This window comes from Cantharellus anzutake (assembly GCF_015039405.1).
Source record: "Cantharellus anzutake strain C23 chromosome Unknown EI90scaffold_3, whole genome shotgun sequence".
In the NCBI taxonomy this organism is placed as follows: Eukaryota; Fungi; Basidiomycota; class Agaricomycetes; order Cantharellales; family Hydnaceae; genus Cantharellus; species Cantharellus anzutake.
In genome coordinates, this window is record NW_024066953.1 from 460,082 (window position 1) to 475,570 (window position 15,489).

The following is a 15,489-nucleotide window of genomic DNA, read 5'->3' on the forward strand; positions in this document are numbered from 1 at the left end:
ATGTACATCTTTCTTCCTTGCTTTCACAACTTTTTCGCAGATTCGTGTTACGGTTATTATTTTGTTATCTATAGAAACAAAACAGGGAACTACAAAGATCTTAAATATTCCGTGAATTATAGGCGTATCACCTGGGGGGAAGGGGGGGGGGAGGTTCTTGTCGGTGGGTGATAAGGTAGAAAAGAAACGAATGGTGACACGTTATGGGGTAGGGGGGAAGTCGGTCGTGGGGGGGTTTACAGGGTATACATCTCCTTCCAGTATCTCCATGGTAGGAGGGAGGTTCCTGATGTCAGTGAGCGTACAGAATACAAGACAACATGAACCTCCTTTACGAAGGAAGGAAAAAAAAAAAGAAAAGAAAAGAATCAGAAAAATTCAGAGAGAGAGAGACCGAGATCAAGTTCTTGACGAAATCGTAGGGTATAAAGGGCATTTCATCACAACCACAAGGATATTTTTTGAGATCGTCAGGCAGGCAGTTCCTATTGGTGTCCGTAAAGTCATTCGAACCCAAACGATAATGAGTCCGTCGAGCAAGTGTAGCAATTTACATGGCGGATCGCATCATACCTATACACAAATGTGAAAAAAAAGACCACATAGGTGAAAAAAAAAAATCTACTCACGAACAATCTCGTACGTGTTTCCAAGGCGGTCCAACGCTCTAAGTAGGACGTCTTTCTGTTCTTTAAGGGCATTAAGAGTGGCGTTAACCTTTTCAACCTCGGCTTCCCTATAAGCAGGTCCAGAGGTTTTCAATCCAGAGAAAGCATTTTGTTCGAGCAAAGAAGTAGAGTACGAATGCTGGGTATACGAGAGCGATTCAGGTGAGATTGGGTATCCAGGCGAATTTTGATCCACAGTGGGTAAAGGTGGAGAAGAAACAAAGGATGATGATGATGATGATGGTTGTGGTGGTTGTGGTAGTGGTACTGAACCCTGGTATTGTTGTTGATGGAGTAATTCGATATGTGGGTGTGGCTGGAAGGCTGTAGTTGTATGAAATGATGCGTCTTGAGCAAATGATGGGGTATGTTGACCGAAAGCCTGAGGTTGCGGGAGGAACGTTGACTGAATGGATCCCATGGACTTCTCAGATTGAGTCTGAATCTCGCGGCTGAGGACTTGACAAGCGGTGACCCAAGGAAGCTACAGAGAAGGAAAAAAACAAACAAACAAACACGTTCATATCAGCAAGAAGGCCTCCACACCAAACGGTCCACGTACCCCAATCATCATATCCAACTCCTCGAATACCTCGGAATGAGACAAAGCAACGCCAGCCAACTCTGATATCGCTTTCGCCGCGCTCAAGGTTGAGTGGAGGTTATTAGCTGATGGTAAAGGCGTCCCCCGCAGGACGGAGAATGTATGATCATCATCGTTACCGGAGGAGGCAAGTGCTGCCGAATGAATATAGCCAGACCAAGAATCGTCACCAATGTTGCCCATTGACCCTTCAAGTGGTGGAGGCGGGGACCAAGGAGGAGAAGTCACAGTGGGCCAATGGTGGGATCAGGGGTCGGAGGACGCTGAGAATGATAAAAAGATCCTCCCTGTGGCGGAAGTGGATACACCGTCGATGGATTCACTTGCATGGGTACATTAGATGCAGCATGAGGATTCAAAGGTGAGGAAGAATGAGCGGTGTAGTAAGTCGAGGGGTTCGAAGCTGGCGATTGAGAGGAGTACGAATGGTAAGAGTGGTCGGATGAGGAAGGAGCGGGCGAGGGGGCAAATGGAACAGAGGCCGGGATCGGAGCGGCCGCGTAACCTCCTGGCGGCACGACGCCACCATGCGCAGCAGAGGAAGAACCAAACCCATAATCAGGAATATTTGATCCAGCTCCGCCTGCAAGGTCATGATATTGCTGATGTGCGCCCCTAGTCGTGTGAGATTGATGACTCTGAGCATGGAACCGTGATTGGTCAAGTCCTCCAGTTTCAGTTACCACGTGTTGTTGAAACGCGCCTTGAGGGATGTGCCCGTGTTGTCCCAACAGCAACGATGACGCCGCCGCATGCTGCTGCTGGTGGTGTTGACCCACCCGAGGCTCTCCGGCTTGTTGATGGTGCAAGTAATCGTGGGGCATAACGGGTGGCTGATACGATTGAGTGCCTTCTCCCAATGAACTCCCATCGTTCTCCGTAACAACTCCAAACAAAGCTGCATTCGCCGAATTCAAATGGATCCACGCTGCCTTGACGACACAATGAGCGAATAGCAACGCTGCGTGTGTACGTATCTTCCGTGGAGACTCCGACGATACCGTAGAGAATGGGATCTGCTGACCCGTCGGATGCGACGCTGAAAATGAGGAAGAGGGAGGCGATGGTCTAGATTGCCGCGTCATCTGAGGTGGAGAGTCACTGCCTTGTTTGCATTCAGTGCGGAGCTGAGTGGGTCCGGGCCCAACTGAAGATCGGCTCCCAAAGGGTTGAGCAGACGAAGACCTCTGCATGGGGAAGGAGTCGGGTTTGACGTCAATCCAGTGGATGAAAGCCCACTTCCGAACACAGTGATCGGAGCGGGCAATGCGGGAGAGGAGGCCGAAGATGATGGGAAGAAAGCATAGGTGGAACTCAATGGGGAACTGCCGGAAGTTGAGTACCCCCCAGTGTACAACGCCGACGCCGAAGAAGGCGGGGAGGGCATGTGGGAAGTTTGAAGATCTAGCATATTCGTCTCAAGTCCAATGGTTGATGCCCGACCCATTGACCCAGAAAAGGAAGACTGGCTTTGGTGGCCATAATAGTGTCGGGAATGGAGCGCTGGGGCAGATGCCACTGCAGACACCAAATCTCGTTGAATAAAGGTGAGATCCAGGTCAGGAAGCCAAACAGCGATACGCTGAGCAGTATCTCGAAGACTCTCATAATTTCGAGTGAGCTCGGCTAAGTCAGCTTCAGTCCTCAACTCTGGGATAAGACACGGCCAAGTCAGCTCCATCATCATATCCAAGTAGGCGGGTTTTTTAACTGACCTCCAAATGGTCTACTTGATACGGAAGAAGACTTGTCCAGTCGCATAACCCCTTCCAACAAATAAATGGAGATAGACCTGAACGTAAGCTCAACCTTGGAAAGTGTGAGATGGTTCAAGGCTGGTAACGTGGAGTTCCACGCCGACGAAGGACTGAATTCCGAGTGCCTCGGCTAAGACGCAAAAGAAACATGCGGTATCATCAGCCTTGAGAGCTCACTAAGCTAACTTGTGCAAAATTTGAACTTACTATACTCCATTCTTCAGATGAACGAGGCCATGGAGTCCAGATACGCTAGACAGGAGTAAAACGCGAAAACGGGTTAAGCGAAATTGGGATCACCATGTGTGTATAGAAATGAAGCAAAGAAAAGAATACCACCTCATCCCGAAGAGTGCTCATGCTACCATAAACGAGTGCAGCATATTTGTCCAAAATGAACACATTCCAAAATAATCCAATTCGTTCTTCAATATCCACTTGATCTCTTGGAGAATCAATCAACATCCTAGCTTCGCTACCATGAAGGGTTTGGTCAGAAACGTCCAGCTCATTCAGCTTGCACGCTCCGACAAAGCCCGCCAACCCTGCACTGTGGTACTGTGCTTCTGATACGCGTCCAGTGGCAAAATAAAAGAACACAAGGAGGAATGTTGCATGAAGGAAATCATGCAGGCGATCAGCTGAATTGAGCGCGTTCTCAAGGGCCAAACGTGTGTAATGAAGCAAGCGTTGAGTGTCTGCCAATGTTGGTGAGTAATAACTTTGAGATGGATCCCGGGACCGAGAAGTGTAATGCTGAGACGGTGCAGAAACCCGAGAAGGATCCAGGATGGTATCTCCGCTACCGCTCGCGCTGCCGTTGGACGTTGCAAAGTGGCAGCCAAGAAGCAACACAGCATTCATCAAGGCCGGGTGGAGTAGCCTCCCGCCGGTAACGCCAGCGTGTGTTTTTTCAGCAGGCAACAGCTCCTCTGGTTTCACCTGACGGCGACCGTCAAGATCTGATTCGCTGTCAGATGTATCGTGACCATGACGAAGCCCCTGGGCATGGCGATGACGATTTGCCCTTAGAGAGGTCCGAAACGCCAGGGAAAAGCGCTGCTCGTCGATCTCGTAACCGCATCGGTGCCTGTATCGCATGAAGACATCGAAACTAAGGGGCAAAAGAGGAAAAAAAATATCAATGTCATGCGACACAACGATAAGTCAGATTAAGCCGACAGGAGAGAGTTTGGAAACGATAAAAAAAAAAAAAGCGGTCGCGATCCTTCTTCAAGGAGGGAAAGCAGGGCACGGAATAGGAGAAATGAAATCATGGGTACAAGGAACAACCGGCCAAAAGGACCCAAAAAGGACCAAGCCACTCACATTTCTTCGGTCCATGTCGGCAAGGGGAAGTCACCCTGGAAGAGTTTTGACGATGGCGATGACGCCGTATCAGGTGAAGATGGAGATGGAGCGGAAAAAGATATAGCAAGCGGCGGAATGTCGGGAATCTGCGAAATCTTTGAAATTCGACGCGTTTGGTCTTCGTCAATCAGCATCTCATCCTGGAGGCCGACGGAAGACCCTCGAACCGAAGGGGAGGAGGAATCATCGACGTAGTTGGTGGTTGAACCTGTATGAGAAGTAGAGCTGATAGCAGATTGCAACCTGGCGATTTTGTCCTCAAGGAGTCGTATCTGGGCGCGCAAGGTCTCGTTCTTGGAGCGGGGTGGGGTCTTTGGTTTCTTGACCTTGGGAGGGGGAGGCTGTGGAAATTCGCATTGTTCTGCGGTGCCAATACGTATGCAGGGGCCACAGACAGGCTTGACACCATCACACCGCTAAGAGACGAAAAAACAAGGGTTACCAAATGCCACGGTGGGGGTTTCATTGATGAGCATAACTGAGACAAATAAGGATGAGGGAAAAAATCAGCTTGCCTTCTTCCTTTTCTTGCACTGCAGACAAGCGGCACCACGATCCAGCACCGAATACTCATGATGAGAACTACCTCGCATAGGGGGAACCGGAAGGGAGAGAGGGAGAGAAGGGGAATAAGGAGGAGGGCGCTAAGAGAGGGACAAGTGCAGCGAGGGCCATTCTGAGGGATCGCGAGAGGTGATCTATATATATTGACAAAAATTGGTGTTTGTACTTGGAGGAATCGGAGGTGAATGTGCGTGCACAGCCATGAACTAGAATTAAAAATATAAAATACAAAATAAAAATAAAATAAAAAAACATCGCCTATTTTTGTTGAACTGAATTGCACCAAGTCACCCCTGCATAATTCAATGACGCTGATGTAATACATATAAATTATATAATGTACCGAGAGATTTTATTCTCTTTTGAAACCGGAAGCAAAGCCGGACTTCCCCTCCACATAAGCAGTTGATTCCCAAAAGTCCGGAAACGACGAGCAAATGCGACGAGAATGGTTGCATGTGATGAGTCAGTTTGGGGATACTGCACAGCCACCCGCAGTGAATCTGTAACGCTGAACATTACCTCTTGTTTTACGTCCAGGGTTGAGGAGGGGGTTGGTGGTTCAAACCAGCATCATCACACAAGTTTGATGCGACCCCAAATTGATGATTTGTACGTCCTTGATCTTCAGTGTTCCCTTCGTGTACTGTATAATTTTAATCTTCTTCTTCACCTTCCAATGCTTCCCTTTTACCAAGGCACGTGCACACTCTTTACTTACTTACTTACTTTGGTCGAAAGACTTGCCGAGTTAGATCCGCTCAAAGCAAGCGTGCACAGACATTTTGCATCTTGTTAGGCACCACCACCACCACCATTGACATTTCGCGGATACGCTTCCCCATCTCCCCGCCACTCTCCGACCTTGCACAGCAACAGTTTTTGACCTACCCAGGCACGAGCTTACTGATCCCTCCCCGATCCCAAAAACAGGTCACGAGAGTCAGAACGCGATCCTATTTTGAACCTTTTATCGCACAACAAGTTCCGTGCACCTCTGAGCCAGTACTTAAGTGACCATGAATGATGCCTTGACCATTCCCCCTCCCCGGCTCGATCTACCGGGTTATACCATCATCCTGGGCTCGTTTGGTGACATGGTAATTAATTCATTCAGTTCTTTTCTGAAACTCATCCGGTCCGACGTCGCGATTTCAAACGCTCCTGGTCCTTGTGGCCCTAAGCCCAACCCCCCCAAGGCTTGAACATCTCTCCTAGATGCTTTGCATGATTGTCAGGACGTGCCATCCCATCGTAGATAATAACTATCATTCCTGGCTTTGATATCGGCGAAAAGATTCTATTATTGTTGATAGGCCACGTTTGAGTAGACTCCCCGACGAACATCGGTCGTTCCCCTCCTCTCCCCCCCAATTCGCCGACCCAGGGATATATGCTTTTGAGGATTAATCTAGTGCACAAGACTCATCTATTCTGACTTCTGATACCAGGTTATGTGTTTTTACGTCTTCGACAATGTACTACATGATACCTGCATTTTCTAGACAAGTCCTCCGATCAACATCTCTCCTCCATCTATCAGTTGTTGATTTTCTCTCTAGTACTCCGAGTGCCCCATAACATAATCGATCGTGAATATTGTCCTGTCTTTCTTTTCATTCTTTTCATTCTTTTCTCCTTCAGTTCGAAAGGAACATTCCCTTTGCTTTCGAAACCGTTGCTACATCTGGACTTGCCTCCCGCGTGTACACATGTGCCTATGTCTTTGTATGGCTGTTGCTAGCTGTAGCATCTAGTAACGTATTCGTTGCTTTAGAATGATGCGCCCCTTCCATTTCACACACATGTACGCGAACCTGAGCTCTGTGTGCGTGTCGTCCGGGATGAAGCCCGAGCCAATTCGAATGAGGTGGCCTCTCAGTTGTCTCAGGGGGGGGAAGCCAGCTTCACGTTGCTTGCTTTCATGATCACAGTTGGTTGTACAAGTGCTCTCGATTTGGCTTTGGGTTGGACTAAGACCGACATGGCAGGAGGCCCCCCCCCACTCCATTAGTCAACGTACCGGTACCCCCGCGGAGCCACATTACTTTCGGTGAACGGGGTTAGGGAGAGGTTGAGACGCAGGGTCGTGTGTCAGACCTTGCCTCGTGTCAGACTCGGCCAAGACTAGCTTCAAGTCGTCGTGGCCTCGAGACAATTATATATACGTCGAACAACCTCCCCTCACTCAACTCAAAGCGTCTGAGGTCCCTCTCTGGTCTCAGTCATGGAATCCCCGCTTCAGCAGCCTGAGCTATCTCTTTCTTAACATTACGTGGCATTTGAAATTTCAAAGAAAGTGAACAGATCCATTTCTCGTAACGCCACAACGTCCATTCATAAGTGCTTGGCTATGAGGTTGCTTCGCCTCAGCCCTGAATTCTAGCGTATCCGGCTCTTCCGTTTAACGATGTCTCGTTATGTGCACTCTTGTTTCCCTTTGACCGGTCAAAGCTTCCGCGAAGCCGATTTGAGTCCAAAAGGAGAGAAACTATTTCACGATCGTCGTCGATTGCACCTGACGTGCAAAATCGTGCGTCCCATAGCAGGTCTGAGCCCCGAGTGCCGGAGTTCAAACCTACCCAACTTCCTAATCCTCCTCGCAGGAACTTTACTCCTCTTGTCACAACCCCCTTCTTCTCAACCTGGATACGGGGGGGTTTGTATCTTGCGCACCTTGTGGAGATGGAGACTTGAAGAACCAACTAATGTATGCATCCCATTGGCCTGATCGGGGGACATGGGGATTCTCACCGACCCACCCCCACGAACACCCCCACGAACGTCCCCCCTCCCCCTAGCTTCCCTTCCCTCCCTCTCTCCCTCCCCTCCCCTCCCCCCTTCTCTTCTCTTCCTCCCCTTCCCTTTTCCTCCCCTCACTCCAAAGTTTGCTTCTCTACCGCGTGATTCCATAACATTCCAAAGTTCTACTTAGAATGCAGGTCACAATGCGCGCAAATCGAAGTCAATCAATTGTCCACAAATGACAGACCAGAACCAGATCTTTCCTCGGATCCACACAAAAAAGTTTCTTTCTTCAGCCGGATGGTTCTGGCCACTTACTCGGTTGGCTCAACTTTCTCTGTGAATGACCTTGTTATCCTATGCTATTATACTATGCTAGGCCGGAAGAAGGAAGTACACTTTAAAGAGTCTTTCGCAAACCCGCTCTTTTCGAAATTTGCGTGGCGCAACAAGGCGTAAGTTATTTGTCCAAGGAAAAAGGGTGTAAGCATTTTTTGGGCAAATAAAACTTACTCCTATATGGCCATAGTACAACAATTCGAAGAGAGCGGGGCAGATTGACAAGTTCTCTTTGTTTATCACCCATACGAGTATCACGAATAATGGTCGATTAGCAGCAATTCTGATAGTTACATACATTCGGTCTCCCTCGAAACTCGAATCCATCCAAGTAAGCGGCGCCCGTTTAGTTCGCACGTCCGGACGACCTAATTGATGATATTGATTTACCCTGGCTACCCTATTCCCCGTATCCTCAGGGATGAAGTAGTTCCATCGATACTCAGCAGCTGCGCCGGCTGAAGGTCGCTGAGGCTGGGGGGTGCATGGGGGGGGGGGCAGAATGTTTCAACCATTGTCAACCCTTTTACACCGGTTTCAACACATTCCCATCGAAAAAAGGCGAGTCGAATTCGATGTCCTTGTATGCGTGGCGACGATCGGCATGTGAAATACCTCCCTTGTCTCAGAGCTAATACAGGTAACGATTGATTTTCAGGTTCTTTTAAGTAAGTAAGGGTGTTGTAATTAATTAGACTGCCGTTTTAGCCGTTCTTTTTCAACTGTGGCACAAAGCTATACCTGAATGGCCAGTTGAGCCTGGCCGATCAGGCTTCCGTTTTCTTCGGCTTATATGGTTCTACCAATACCAGTACACATTTGGCCAGGAGAGCCGTGTGTATAGAGCCCATAACTGGGGGGACTTTTCTTTTTTCATCCACGTCTCCAGTCAATGGTTCGTCCTCCGCCGGTACCGTCGATACGATACGTGTGCATGCACGATTGCAAAACAATTATACATTGTAAGATGATGAATTCCATTGTTCAGCCATTTGTTTACATATTTCTCAGGCTTTCCCACGTCCTCGGAAACGAGACATCGACATGAACTGTTGGTTACCGACTTTATGCATCGTTTCACAATAGTCAAGTCGGCGTATTCACTCTTTGGAGTGAAACGTGGTGAATATTCCCAGCAGCATATCGCCAAGTTGTGTGATATTGTCGACAACTATGACCCTTGATCCCCAACGTCAAGCTGGGCATATTGCCTACCTGATGTAAATTTACCAGGGGCCACCCTTTTTTTGTTTGCTTTCTGAGCGATTTACAATGGGTATCACAGCTTGGGGCTATACGGGGTGTCAAGCTAGGGCTAATGGGTTACTCCTGAGGGTATTGAACTATGTAACCGCTTAATGAACTGTTCGGTTCCAAACTGATACTTACTATTTTCCCGAGAAAAATGACCATCTCAAGCCTCACATGCATACCCTCGCTTGTTTGTGATCCTATATACCAATTACGTCTTCCAGAGGATTGCAGAACAACATAAAACAGCATTTGTTATATCAGATGATCGATATGCAAAAAGCTCGGACTTGTTAAAGTATGCTAGATCATTATATATACATTAATTACATACGTACGGACCTGATCGTGTTCCGGGTCTCAGGACGAAACGAAGACGGGACTGATAATCATCATTCGAGGTGATGATTATGATTCCCTTGTTTTGTCATCAATATGGTACATCCACGCGAGATCATGAACTCCGAGCCGACCGACTCACTGTGGGTATTGGTATTGCAAGAGTGTCCGCTTGAGAACATTGATTGAACCCATCATCCACCGATTACATACTTACTTCATGTGGCAGCGCCCTCGCTTTGTTCGGTCTCGTGTTCCAAAGGCGTCCCTAGGTGGCCCCACGTAATTGAGCTAGTCTTACTTGAAAGGATTGGCTTGTTCCATTGTGCCCAAAATGGGCCCGCTTCTGGTGCCAGATCATCAAGCCTCCCCCTTCGATGGATCCGCTACATGAATGCATGAATGCATGTATGCATGTATGCGCATCTTTTGATCGAGTTCTGGATGAATAATCGGCGAGTCTTTTGACGTAAAAAAGTTGGCCTTTGAATATGGAGAGCTCCGTCCCTGCATGCAGAAGACCCAAGAATCCAAGCGCGAAGTGGTTCTAGCAATATGCATGCATAGTGCATAGTTTGATAAGGATATTAGTTGGAGAATCGTTGCGACGTCTCACGTGCACGATCCTGATCTGCGCATTAGAGGGTGCGGGGCCCGGGGTATTATCTATGTGTGGCCGAAAAAAATCGTGTATACGCAACCGTACCAATACAGCGCGTCATGCTTGTTGCTTCTGGATGACGACGCGACGAGAATCCTGACTGTGTGAACAACGTCGTGTAAGTATTCTTTTTTTTTTCGTTTCCCCGATGACCATGAGCTTACTGCAATCAGCGGCGGACCATGTGGAACTGGTATCGATGGTTGATACGCTTTTACATGTGGTTGCATGCGTTATCGTTTTGTGCACTGATCAATGTCCGCCGATCATTAACGTGTAGTCTCGATCTTTGACTGTATGCGATCTCGATACGCATACACCACTGCTACTGCCACTATACAGCACGCAGGTCTAGTCTGAAAGAATTTCAAAGTTACATTCTCGGGTCAAGGTCAAGGAAAGACTATTGCAAAGCCGCTACAGCTCTCATTCAGCTTGGTGTTCTCAGGCTTACGTCTCATTATGTATCAAGCGATCGGTGTCAGTCGAGATTTGTATTGCAGTTTAGGGGGGGGGGTGGCATAGGTGGATTGAACAGCATAGTCCAACGTAGAACACATGATGATGATACCAAGGAAGAATGCAGGACCAAGTCAAGGACGCGTGCAGCAGGAACGGGAATAAAGAATCACGATGCAATGGCAGAAGGTGATGGGTCGCCAGACGCTGTCGTGATGTTGATGAAGGATACGAATATATGGAGCAAAGGATTCCACATGCCACAATCCAGGATGCCCATGTATTGACAACGGAAAGGGACACACAGTTTAACCACGCTTCTTTGCAACACCAACAGTCTTACCACGCCGACCTATACGTGAATGAATATACGCAGTCAGAGGGACCAAGTTCCACAGTTGCACAAACAAAAATGATTGGACTCACCAGTCGTCTTGGTGTGCTGCCCACGAACACGAATACCCCAGTAGTGACGAAGACCACGATGTGCGCGGATCTTCTTCAGTCTTTCGAGGTCCTCCCGCAGTTTGGTATCAACTGAGCCGGACAAAAGATGTGTAGTTTTCCCGTCGACAATATCTTTCTGTCTGTTAAGGAACCATTCTGGAATTTTGTATTGTAATGGCTGTTGCATGACATTGACTATCCGCTCGAGTTCATCAGAGTTAAGTTCACCGGCGCTAAGGGGAAAAAAATAAATATCGGCCCTTGTGCAAACTGATTTTCAGTAGTAAAGTGAGAAACGTACCGTTTTGACAAGTCGATATCAGCCTTTTTGCAAACGAGGTTGGCAAATCGGCGGTTGATACCCTTGATCTCAGTCAAGGCATATTGAATTTTACGTTTGCCATCGACGTTAGTGTTCAACAGACGCAAAATGTGCTATATATAATGTCAATTCGAGTCAAAGCTGTGAAGGAGTCTTACGACAAAACAAAAACAAAAACAAAGAAACGAACAAGAGAGGAACAGTCAAACTGACCTGGAACTGGAAATGGGGATCTGGGGGAACGAAACTCATGGCGGGCTAGCCGAGAAAGATCTCGTCAGAGTCATGTTACATCCAAACTTTAGATCATGCATCCATGCGTAACTCCCAATATATGCACCACAAATTTCACAGGAGGGAGATCCTGATAGGGACTAGGATGCTAGGACAAGTCATAGATATTCACCTTTTATTGTCAGTCGACCTCGACGACGGGGTTGTAGCTTGGCTTGACGGTGTTTTCGACTTGCGGCTATGTCCGGCCGATTGAATTGACTCGCACGTGAACGAGTGTCCCATGACATGTGACATTTTGCACTGCCTCATTTTTTCGCCAGTTTATTGGGCGCTTGGGATCTGATGACGGGTCGTTCTGTTCTGTGTGTTGGCTTTCTCCCTTTTCGCGTTGCTCGGTTGTCAGGGGCTTTGGGGCACTTCACCCAAAACTTGGTCATCTCTGCCGAACGCGACATGTGTCTTATTCATCAAGCACAGAGTCTTGTTCAAATTCTCTAGCGATTCCCTCGGTGGCCACGCGCAGCTTTAGTAGTGAAACTTCACCAATCAAGCACACCTTAGTTTTAGAGTATCAGAAGGCACTTGCTACCAAAGCATTGTCGTGGTTCAGGGCATCTCCTCTACGGAACGCTATCCGGTCAACCTACTACCAATCGGGTCGAAGCCGTCGACGCACTGACGGATTTGGCTATTCCGGCGGTAACGGTAGATGGGACTTCTTTCAGAGATATCTCTCCTCAATACCGTCCCGATGGATATTCTATGGCATACTTGGTATCAACGTCCTTGTCTATGGGGCGTGGAGATACTCCGATATGTATTGGGTATGTTTTAGGTGTCCATCTTTTACAGATCCATCTTGTTCATCATCATCTTTTTTTTTTTTTGCCTCTCTCTCTCATTTCACACACAGGAGCAATTCCGAGATCCTAGCCGTGTATTCTTCATGCTCAAGCATTTTACTGTCTCTTGGGATAATTTTAAGCAGGGTGAATCAGCACGCATTCCACTATCGCTTTATGAAGATGGCTTAATGCATCTTTAACTAGGAAGAATGCATGTTGCTCGAAAAAATTTTCCTTTTTCTGTGACCCTCTAATGCCCTGCCGCTCTAGATGGACTCTTATTACATCCTGTTTTTCGCAGTCGTCCGCCACCCATGCATTGATGAACGGCCTGACATTTTATTTTATGGTGAGGGGGTTGGGCTCTTTTGCCTTCTGTCTTGGCTCTAAGTACAGCCGGGCTTAGGCTCCGGCAGTCCTTGATCTCCTGGGGAACGCAAGGTTTCTAGGACTGTACCTCGGAGGTGGATTGATAGCCAGTGCCGTTAGCCTGGCGTGGAACCATCTCACTTCTGGAAACCCGAATTACAGAAGTCATGGCGCGAGTGGTAAGTTTTGTTGGTTACCATTCTTCTGATTGCCTTTCCAGTCGTGACTCAGCGTGATAACACACCCACAGGCGCCATTCTCTCTACGGTTGCATTCTTTGCTTGTGCCTTTCCAAGGACCCAGTTTCTTGTGTTTTTCGTGAGTGAACCGATTCAACTTTTCGTCATGATGAAGCGAGTCGATCAAGATGTGAAAGATCGTGCCCGTTCCCGCATGGGCGTGCATCACTGGGCTATTCGCTTGGGACTTGTATTCCACCGTTGTGCGACGCGTGAGTCTAGACTATTACATATTGATTTGCTTCTGAGAATCAGCATTCGACTATAATAGCAAGGTAGTACCGTAGACTCGGCAGGGCACGTAGGGGGAATCGTTGCTGGAGTGCTCTATTGCTTGCGTCTACGATACAAAGGTTTCTTGGTATAGATGAGGTCCCACATGCTGCAACGTGACCTTGATCCCTTCACAACGGTTGTCTGTGAGCCTTTTTATTCTTATTCTCCTCATCCCCGCTGTACAATGGGTAATTGATAATACAGTTAACCCGCGTCCTCGCTTGACGATCAGCACTTCCCCCGTGATGAGGTGACCCTGCTCCGCTTTCAGCTTCAGGTGCCCCACTTTGACGTCCATATGGGTGAATCATTGTGAAGCAACACCACGTGTTTGCATTGCATCTTCGTTTCCTCGTTGACTCCACGCTCGCCTTAATAAATACTTGTATAATACGCCTGATTGGGTACTCCCTCCTCCAAGGCTTTTCCACACGTCGTCATGATGAGAAGCAGCTCTAGTTTCTCTCTCAGCCCTGGAGCCCTCCCAAAGCTACTTATCTGTGAACGGACTAGAGTCGGGCGTGTGGCGAACGCACTCTCATTCTTCCGCAACCCCGCGACTTGTGACCTTCGAGCATCTATTCCACCCAAGAGTCCGTCTGGTCGATCTACACCCTAAAGATCGGCCAGAAGTATTGTGACTCAGGTTTGACGTCAATAGCAAGGTTCGGGTCTAGCTATCATTATTCCTATGGCTTCGCCATTGCATCCAATGCTGAAGGAGATCAATGATTTTTTTTTGGCCTAGCCAAGGCCGATCAGCTCACCTCATTGAACGCCTCGTGCTCCGTTTGCTAGCCAACTAACGCCATTGTTCTTGTTACATGCTGCATCCGAGGGTACTCGAGGCTGCCTCGACCGAGCTCGTCGGATTCTCATGCAACAACTGTTCTCAGGGTGCTTTGCGGACGATCCTGGCCGATTCCTGGCCGAATCCCTTATTTTCGTAAGATAGGAGTTTTGCACCTGCTGGGGAACCGATGACTACCCCTGACACCTCTTATTTTCAATTACGGCGCAACCACAGTGTTGTGACCCTCCCTTTCCACTTACATAACGCTGAAACAAAAGCATGAATTTGTACCCTGCCGACATGTTGGGAAGGACGGACTAGAAGAGAAAGGAACGAGCGTCTCCAGCTTTTGGGGTTCTTTTCCTGTCCGAGGGCAGGCTCATATCTTCGGGGCAAGGTCTTTGAGGGTACTGTGGGCGGTGGCGTTGCTGGCGCTCGTCCGCTTCCTCACTTCTCCCACCGTGTGAACTAAGCAACGCCTTACGCAAACGACACTGCCCAAAAAAAATTCCTGCAGCATTTGAGAGGAACAAGGCGGACCGTTGCCGGTGCGTTCCCACGTAAAAGTTGAAAAAAGCAATCATTGGCTCGTGACTTAAATCTCTCCTAATTCATGCTCATGTGATGCAGATTTGTGGTTTGAGGGGGAACACGCTGGATATTTTTCTCCTGATGATTTTCTCATCGCTGGGCGATTATCCACCCTTTCGGCCACATACAGGGAAAAATTCTCAAGTTATCTAATTCCCCCTCTAAACCAGTCACTTACAGCCGAACATTCCCCTCACCGCAATTCACGCGGATATCTGATCTGATGGTGTCTCTTGGTCTGAAAGGTATAGCTCAGTCTGATGTTGGGCATCGACTTGCCAAGGTTGCGCTTGCAGTATCCGATTTTGCGCAGTATGGATTAAGTGACCAGGGCCATCACCCGCGTTATTAAGCTCTTTGGATATGTAGATGATGGATCAGAAGGAGATGGATGCCTTTTTTGACAAAGTCGGGCCTTAACACTTTGAGTTTAGCAATTACACCCATGTCTTTGGTGCGGGACTTTTGCTTCTCGGAGTTACAGTGGTTTGGGACATTGATCCTGCATGTTGATCAAGGCGCAACATCTATCAGCGCGAGCAGAAGGCTCAAGTGCCGATAGGGAATGACAAATGCTGCTCCATTAGTTCCAATATTCTCAGGCGCGAATAT

General features: G+C 48.1%; 6 protein-coding genes across 6 annotated transcripts; 1 reads left to right on the forward strand and 5 right to left on the reverse strand.

The window, feature by feature from the left end:
• Positions 1 to 262: 262 nt before the first annotated feature.
• EI90DRAFT_1296527 (uncharacterized protein) lies at positions 263 to 1,541 on the reverse strand. The gene is made up of 3 exons (XM_039051620.1): positions 1,231 to 1,541; positions 630 to 1,152; positions 263 to 573 (listed from the first exon to the last, which is right to left on the reverse strand). The coding sequence occupies exons 1-3, from the start codon at positions 1,453 to 1,455 to the stop codon at positions 551 to 553; spliced, it is 771 nt and encodes a 256-aa protein (XP_038922659.1). The 5' UTR covers positions 1,456 to 1,541; the 3' UTR covers positions 263 to 550.
• A 594-nt stretch (positions 1,542 to 2,135) lies between these two features.
• Positions 2,136 to 5,156, reverse strand: EI90DRAFT_1296525 (uncharacterized protein). Its single transcript, XM_039051619.1, has 6 exons — positions 4,916 to 5,156; positions 4,359 to 4,816; positions 3,369 to 4,143; positions 3,237 to 3,281; positions 2,988 to 3,159; positions 2,136 to 2,922 (listed from the first exon to the last, which is right to left on the reverse strand). Exons 1-6 carry the CDS (start codon positions 4,991 to 4,993, stop codon positions 2,354 to 2,356), a joined length of 2,097 nt encoding a protein of 698 aa, XP_038922660.1. The 5' UTR covers positions 4,994 to 5,156; the 3' UTR covers positions 2,136 to 2,353.
• Positions 5,157 to 6,619: 1,463 nt separating this feature from the next.
• Positions 6,620 to 6,868, reverse strand: EI90DRAFT_3031894 (uncharacterized protein; the record flags this gene model as incomplete). Its single annotated transcript, XM_039058349.1, has 2 exons — positions 6,620 to 6,717; positions 6,782 to 6,868. Coding segments are annotated over 2 exons (159 nt in total), but the record flags the coding sequence as incomplete, so codon positions are not given.
• A 2,787-nt stretch (positions 6,869 to 9,655) lies between these two features.
• On the reverse strand, positions 9,656 to 10,237 carry EI90DRAFT_3031897 (uncharacterized protein). The gene has a single exon (XM_039058350.1). It carries the CDS (start codon positions 10,197 to 10,199, stop codon positions 9,999 to 10,001), a length of 201 nt encoding a protein of 66 aa, XP_038922662.1. The 5' UTR covers positions 10,200 to 10,237; the 3' UTR covers positions 9,656 to 9,998.
• Positions 10,238 to 11,066: 829 nt separating this feature from the next.
• Positions 11,067 to 11,779, reverse strand: EI90DRAFT_3011594 (ribosomal protein S13; the record flags this gene model as incomplete). Its single annotated transcript, XM_039056479.1, has 4 exons — positions 11,067 to 11,110; positions 11,185 to 11,438; positions 11,507 to 11,640; positions 11,741 to 11,779. 4 exons carry the CDS (start codon positions 11,777 to 11,779, stop codon positions 11,067 to 11,069), a joined length of 471 nt encoding a protein of 156 aa, XP_038922663.1.
• A 500-nt stretch (positions 11,780 to 12,279) lies between these two features.
• Positions 12,280 to 13,584, forward strand: EI90DRAFT_2904405 (uncharacterized protein; the record flags this gene model as incomplete). Its single annotated transcript, XM_039054171.1, has 8 exons — positions 12,280 to 12,588; positions 12,681 to 12,753; positions 12,818 to 12,824; positions 12,880 to 12,958; positions 13,016 to 13,157; positions 13,229 to 13,296; positions 13,355 to 13,429; positions 13,489 to 13,584. Coding segments are annotated over 8 exons (849 nt in total), but the record flags the coding sequence as incomplete, so codon positions are not given.
• Between the last annotated feature and the right edge of the window lie 1,905 nt (positions 13,585 to 15,489).

Bases quoted from the DNA above. Each gene is read 5' to 3' on its own strand.
- EI90DRAFT_1296527 (XM_039051620.1), bottom strand. From the start codon at position 1,455: ATGGGCAACATTGGTGACGATTCTTGGTCTGGCTATATTCATTCGGCA. The intron at 1,153-1,230 runs GTACGTGGACCG...CCTTCTCTGTAG, and splicing joins AGTTGGATATGATGATTGGG to CTTCCTTGGGTCACCGCTTG. The intron at 574-629 runs GTGAGTAGATTT...ATTTGTGTATAG, and splicing joins AAACACGTACGAGATTGTTC to GTATGATGCGATCCGCCATG.
- EI90DRAFT_1296525 (XM_039051619.1), bottom strand. From the start codon at position 4,993: ATGCGAGGTAGTTCTCATCATGAGTATTCGGTGCTGGATCGTGGTGCC. The intron at 4,144-4,358 runs GTGAGTGGCTTG...TTTGCCCCTTAG, and splicing joins CCGACATGGACCGAAGAAAT to TTTCGATGTCTTCATGCGAT. The intron at 2,923-2,987 runs GTCAGTTAAAAA...GTCTTATCCCAG, and splicing joins ATCAAGTAGACCATTTGGAG to AGTTGAGGACTGAAGCTGAC.
- EI90DRAFT_3031897 (XM_039058350.1), bottom strand. From the start codon at position 10,199: ATGCATATTGCTAGAACCACTTCGCGCTTGGATTCTTGGGTCTTCTGC.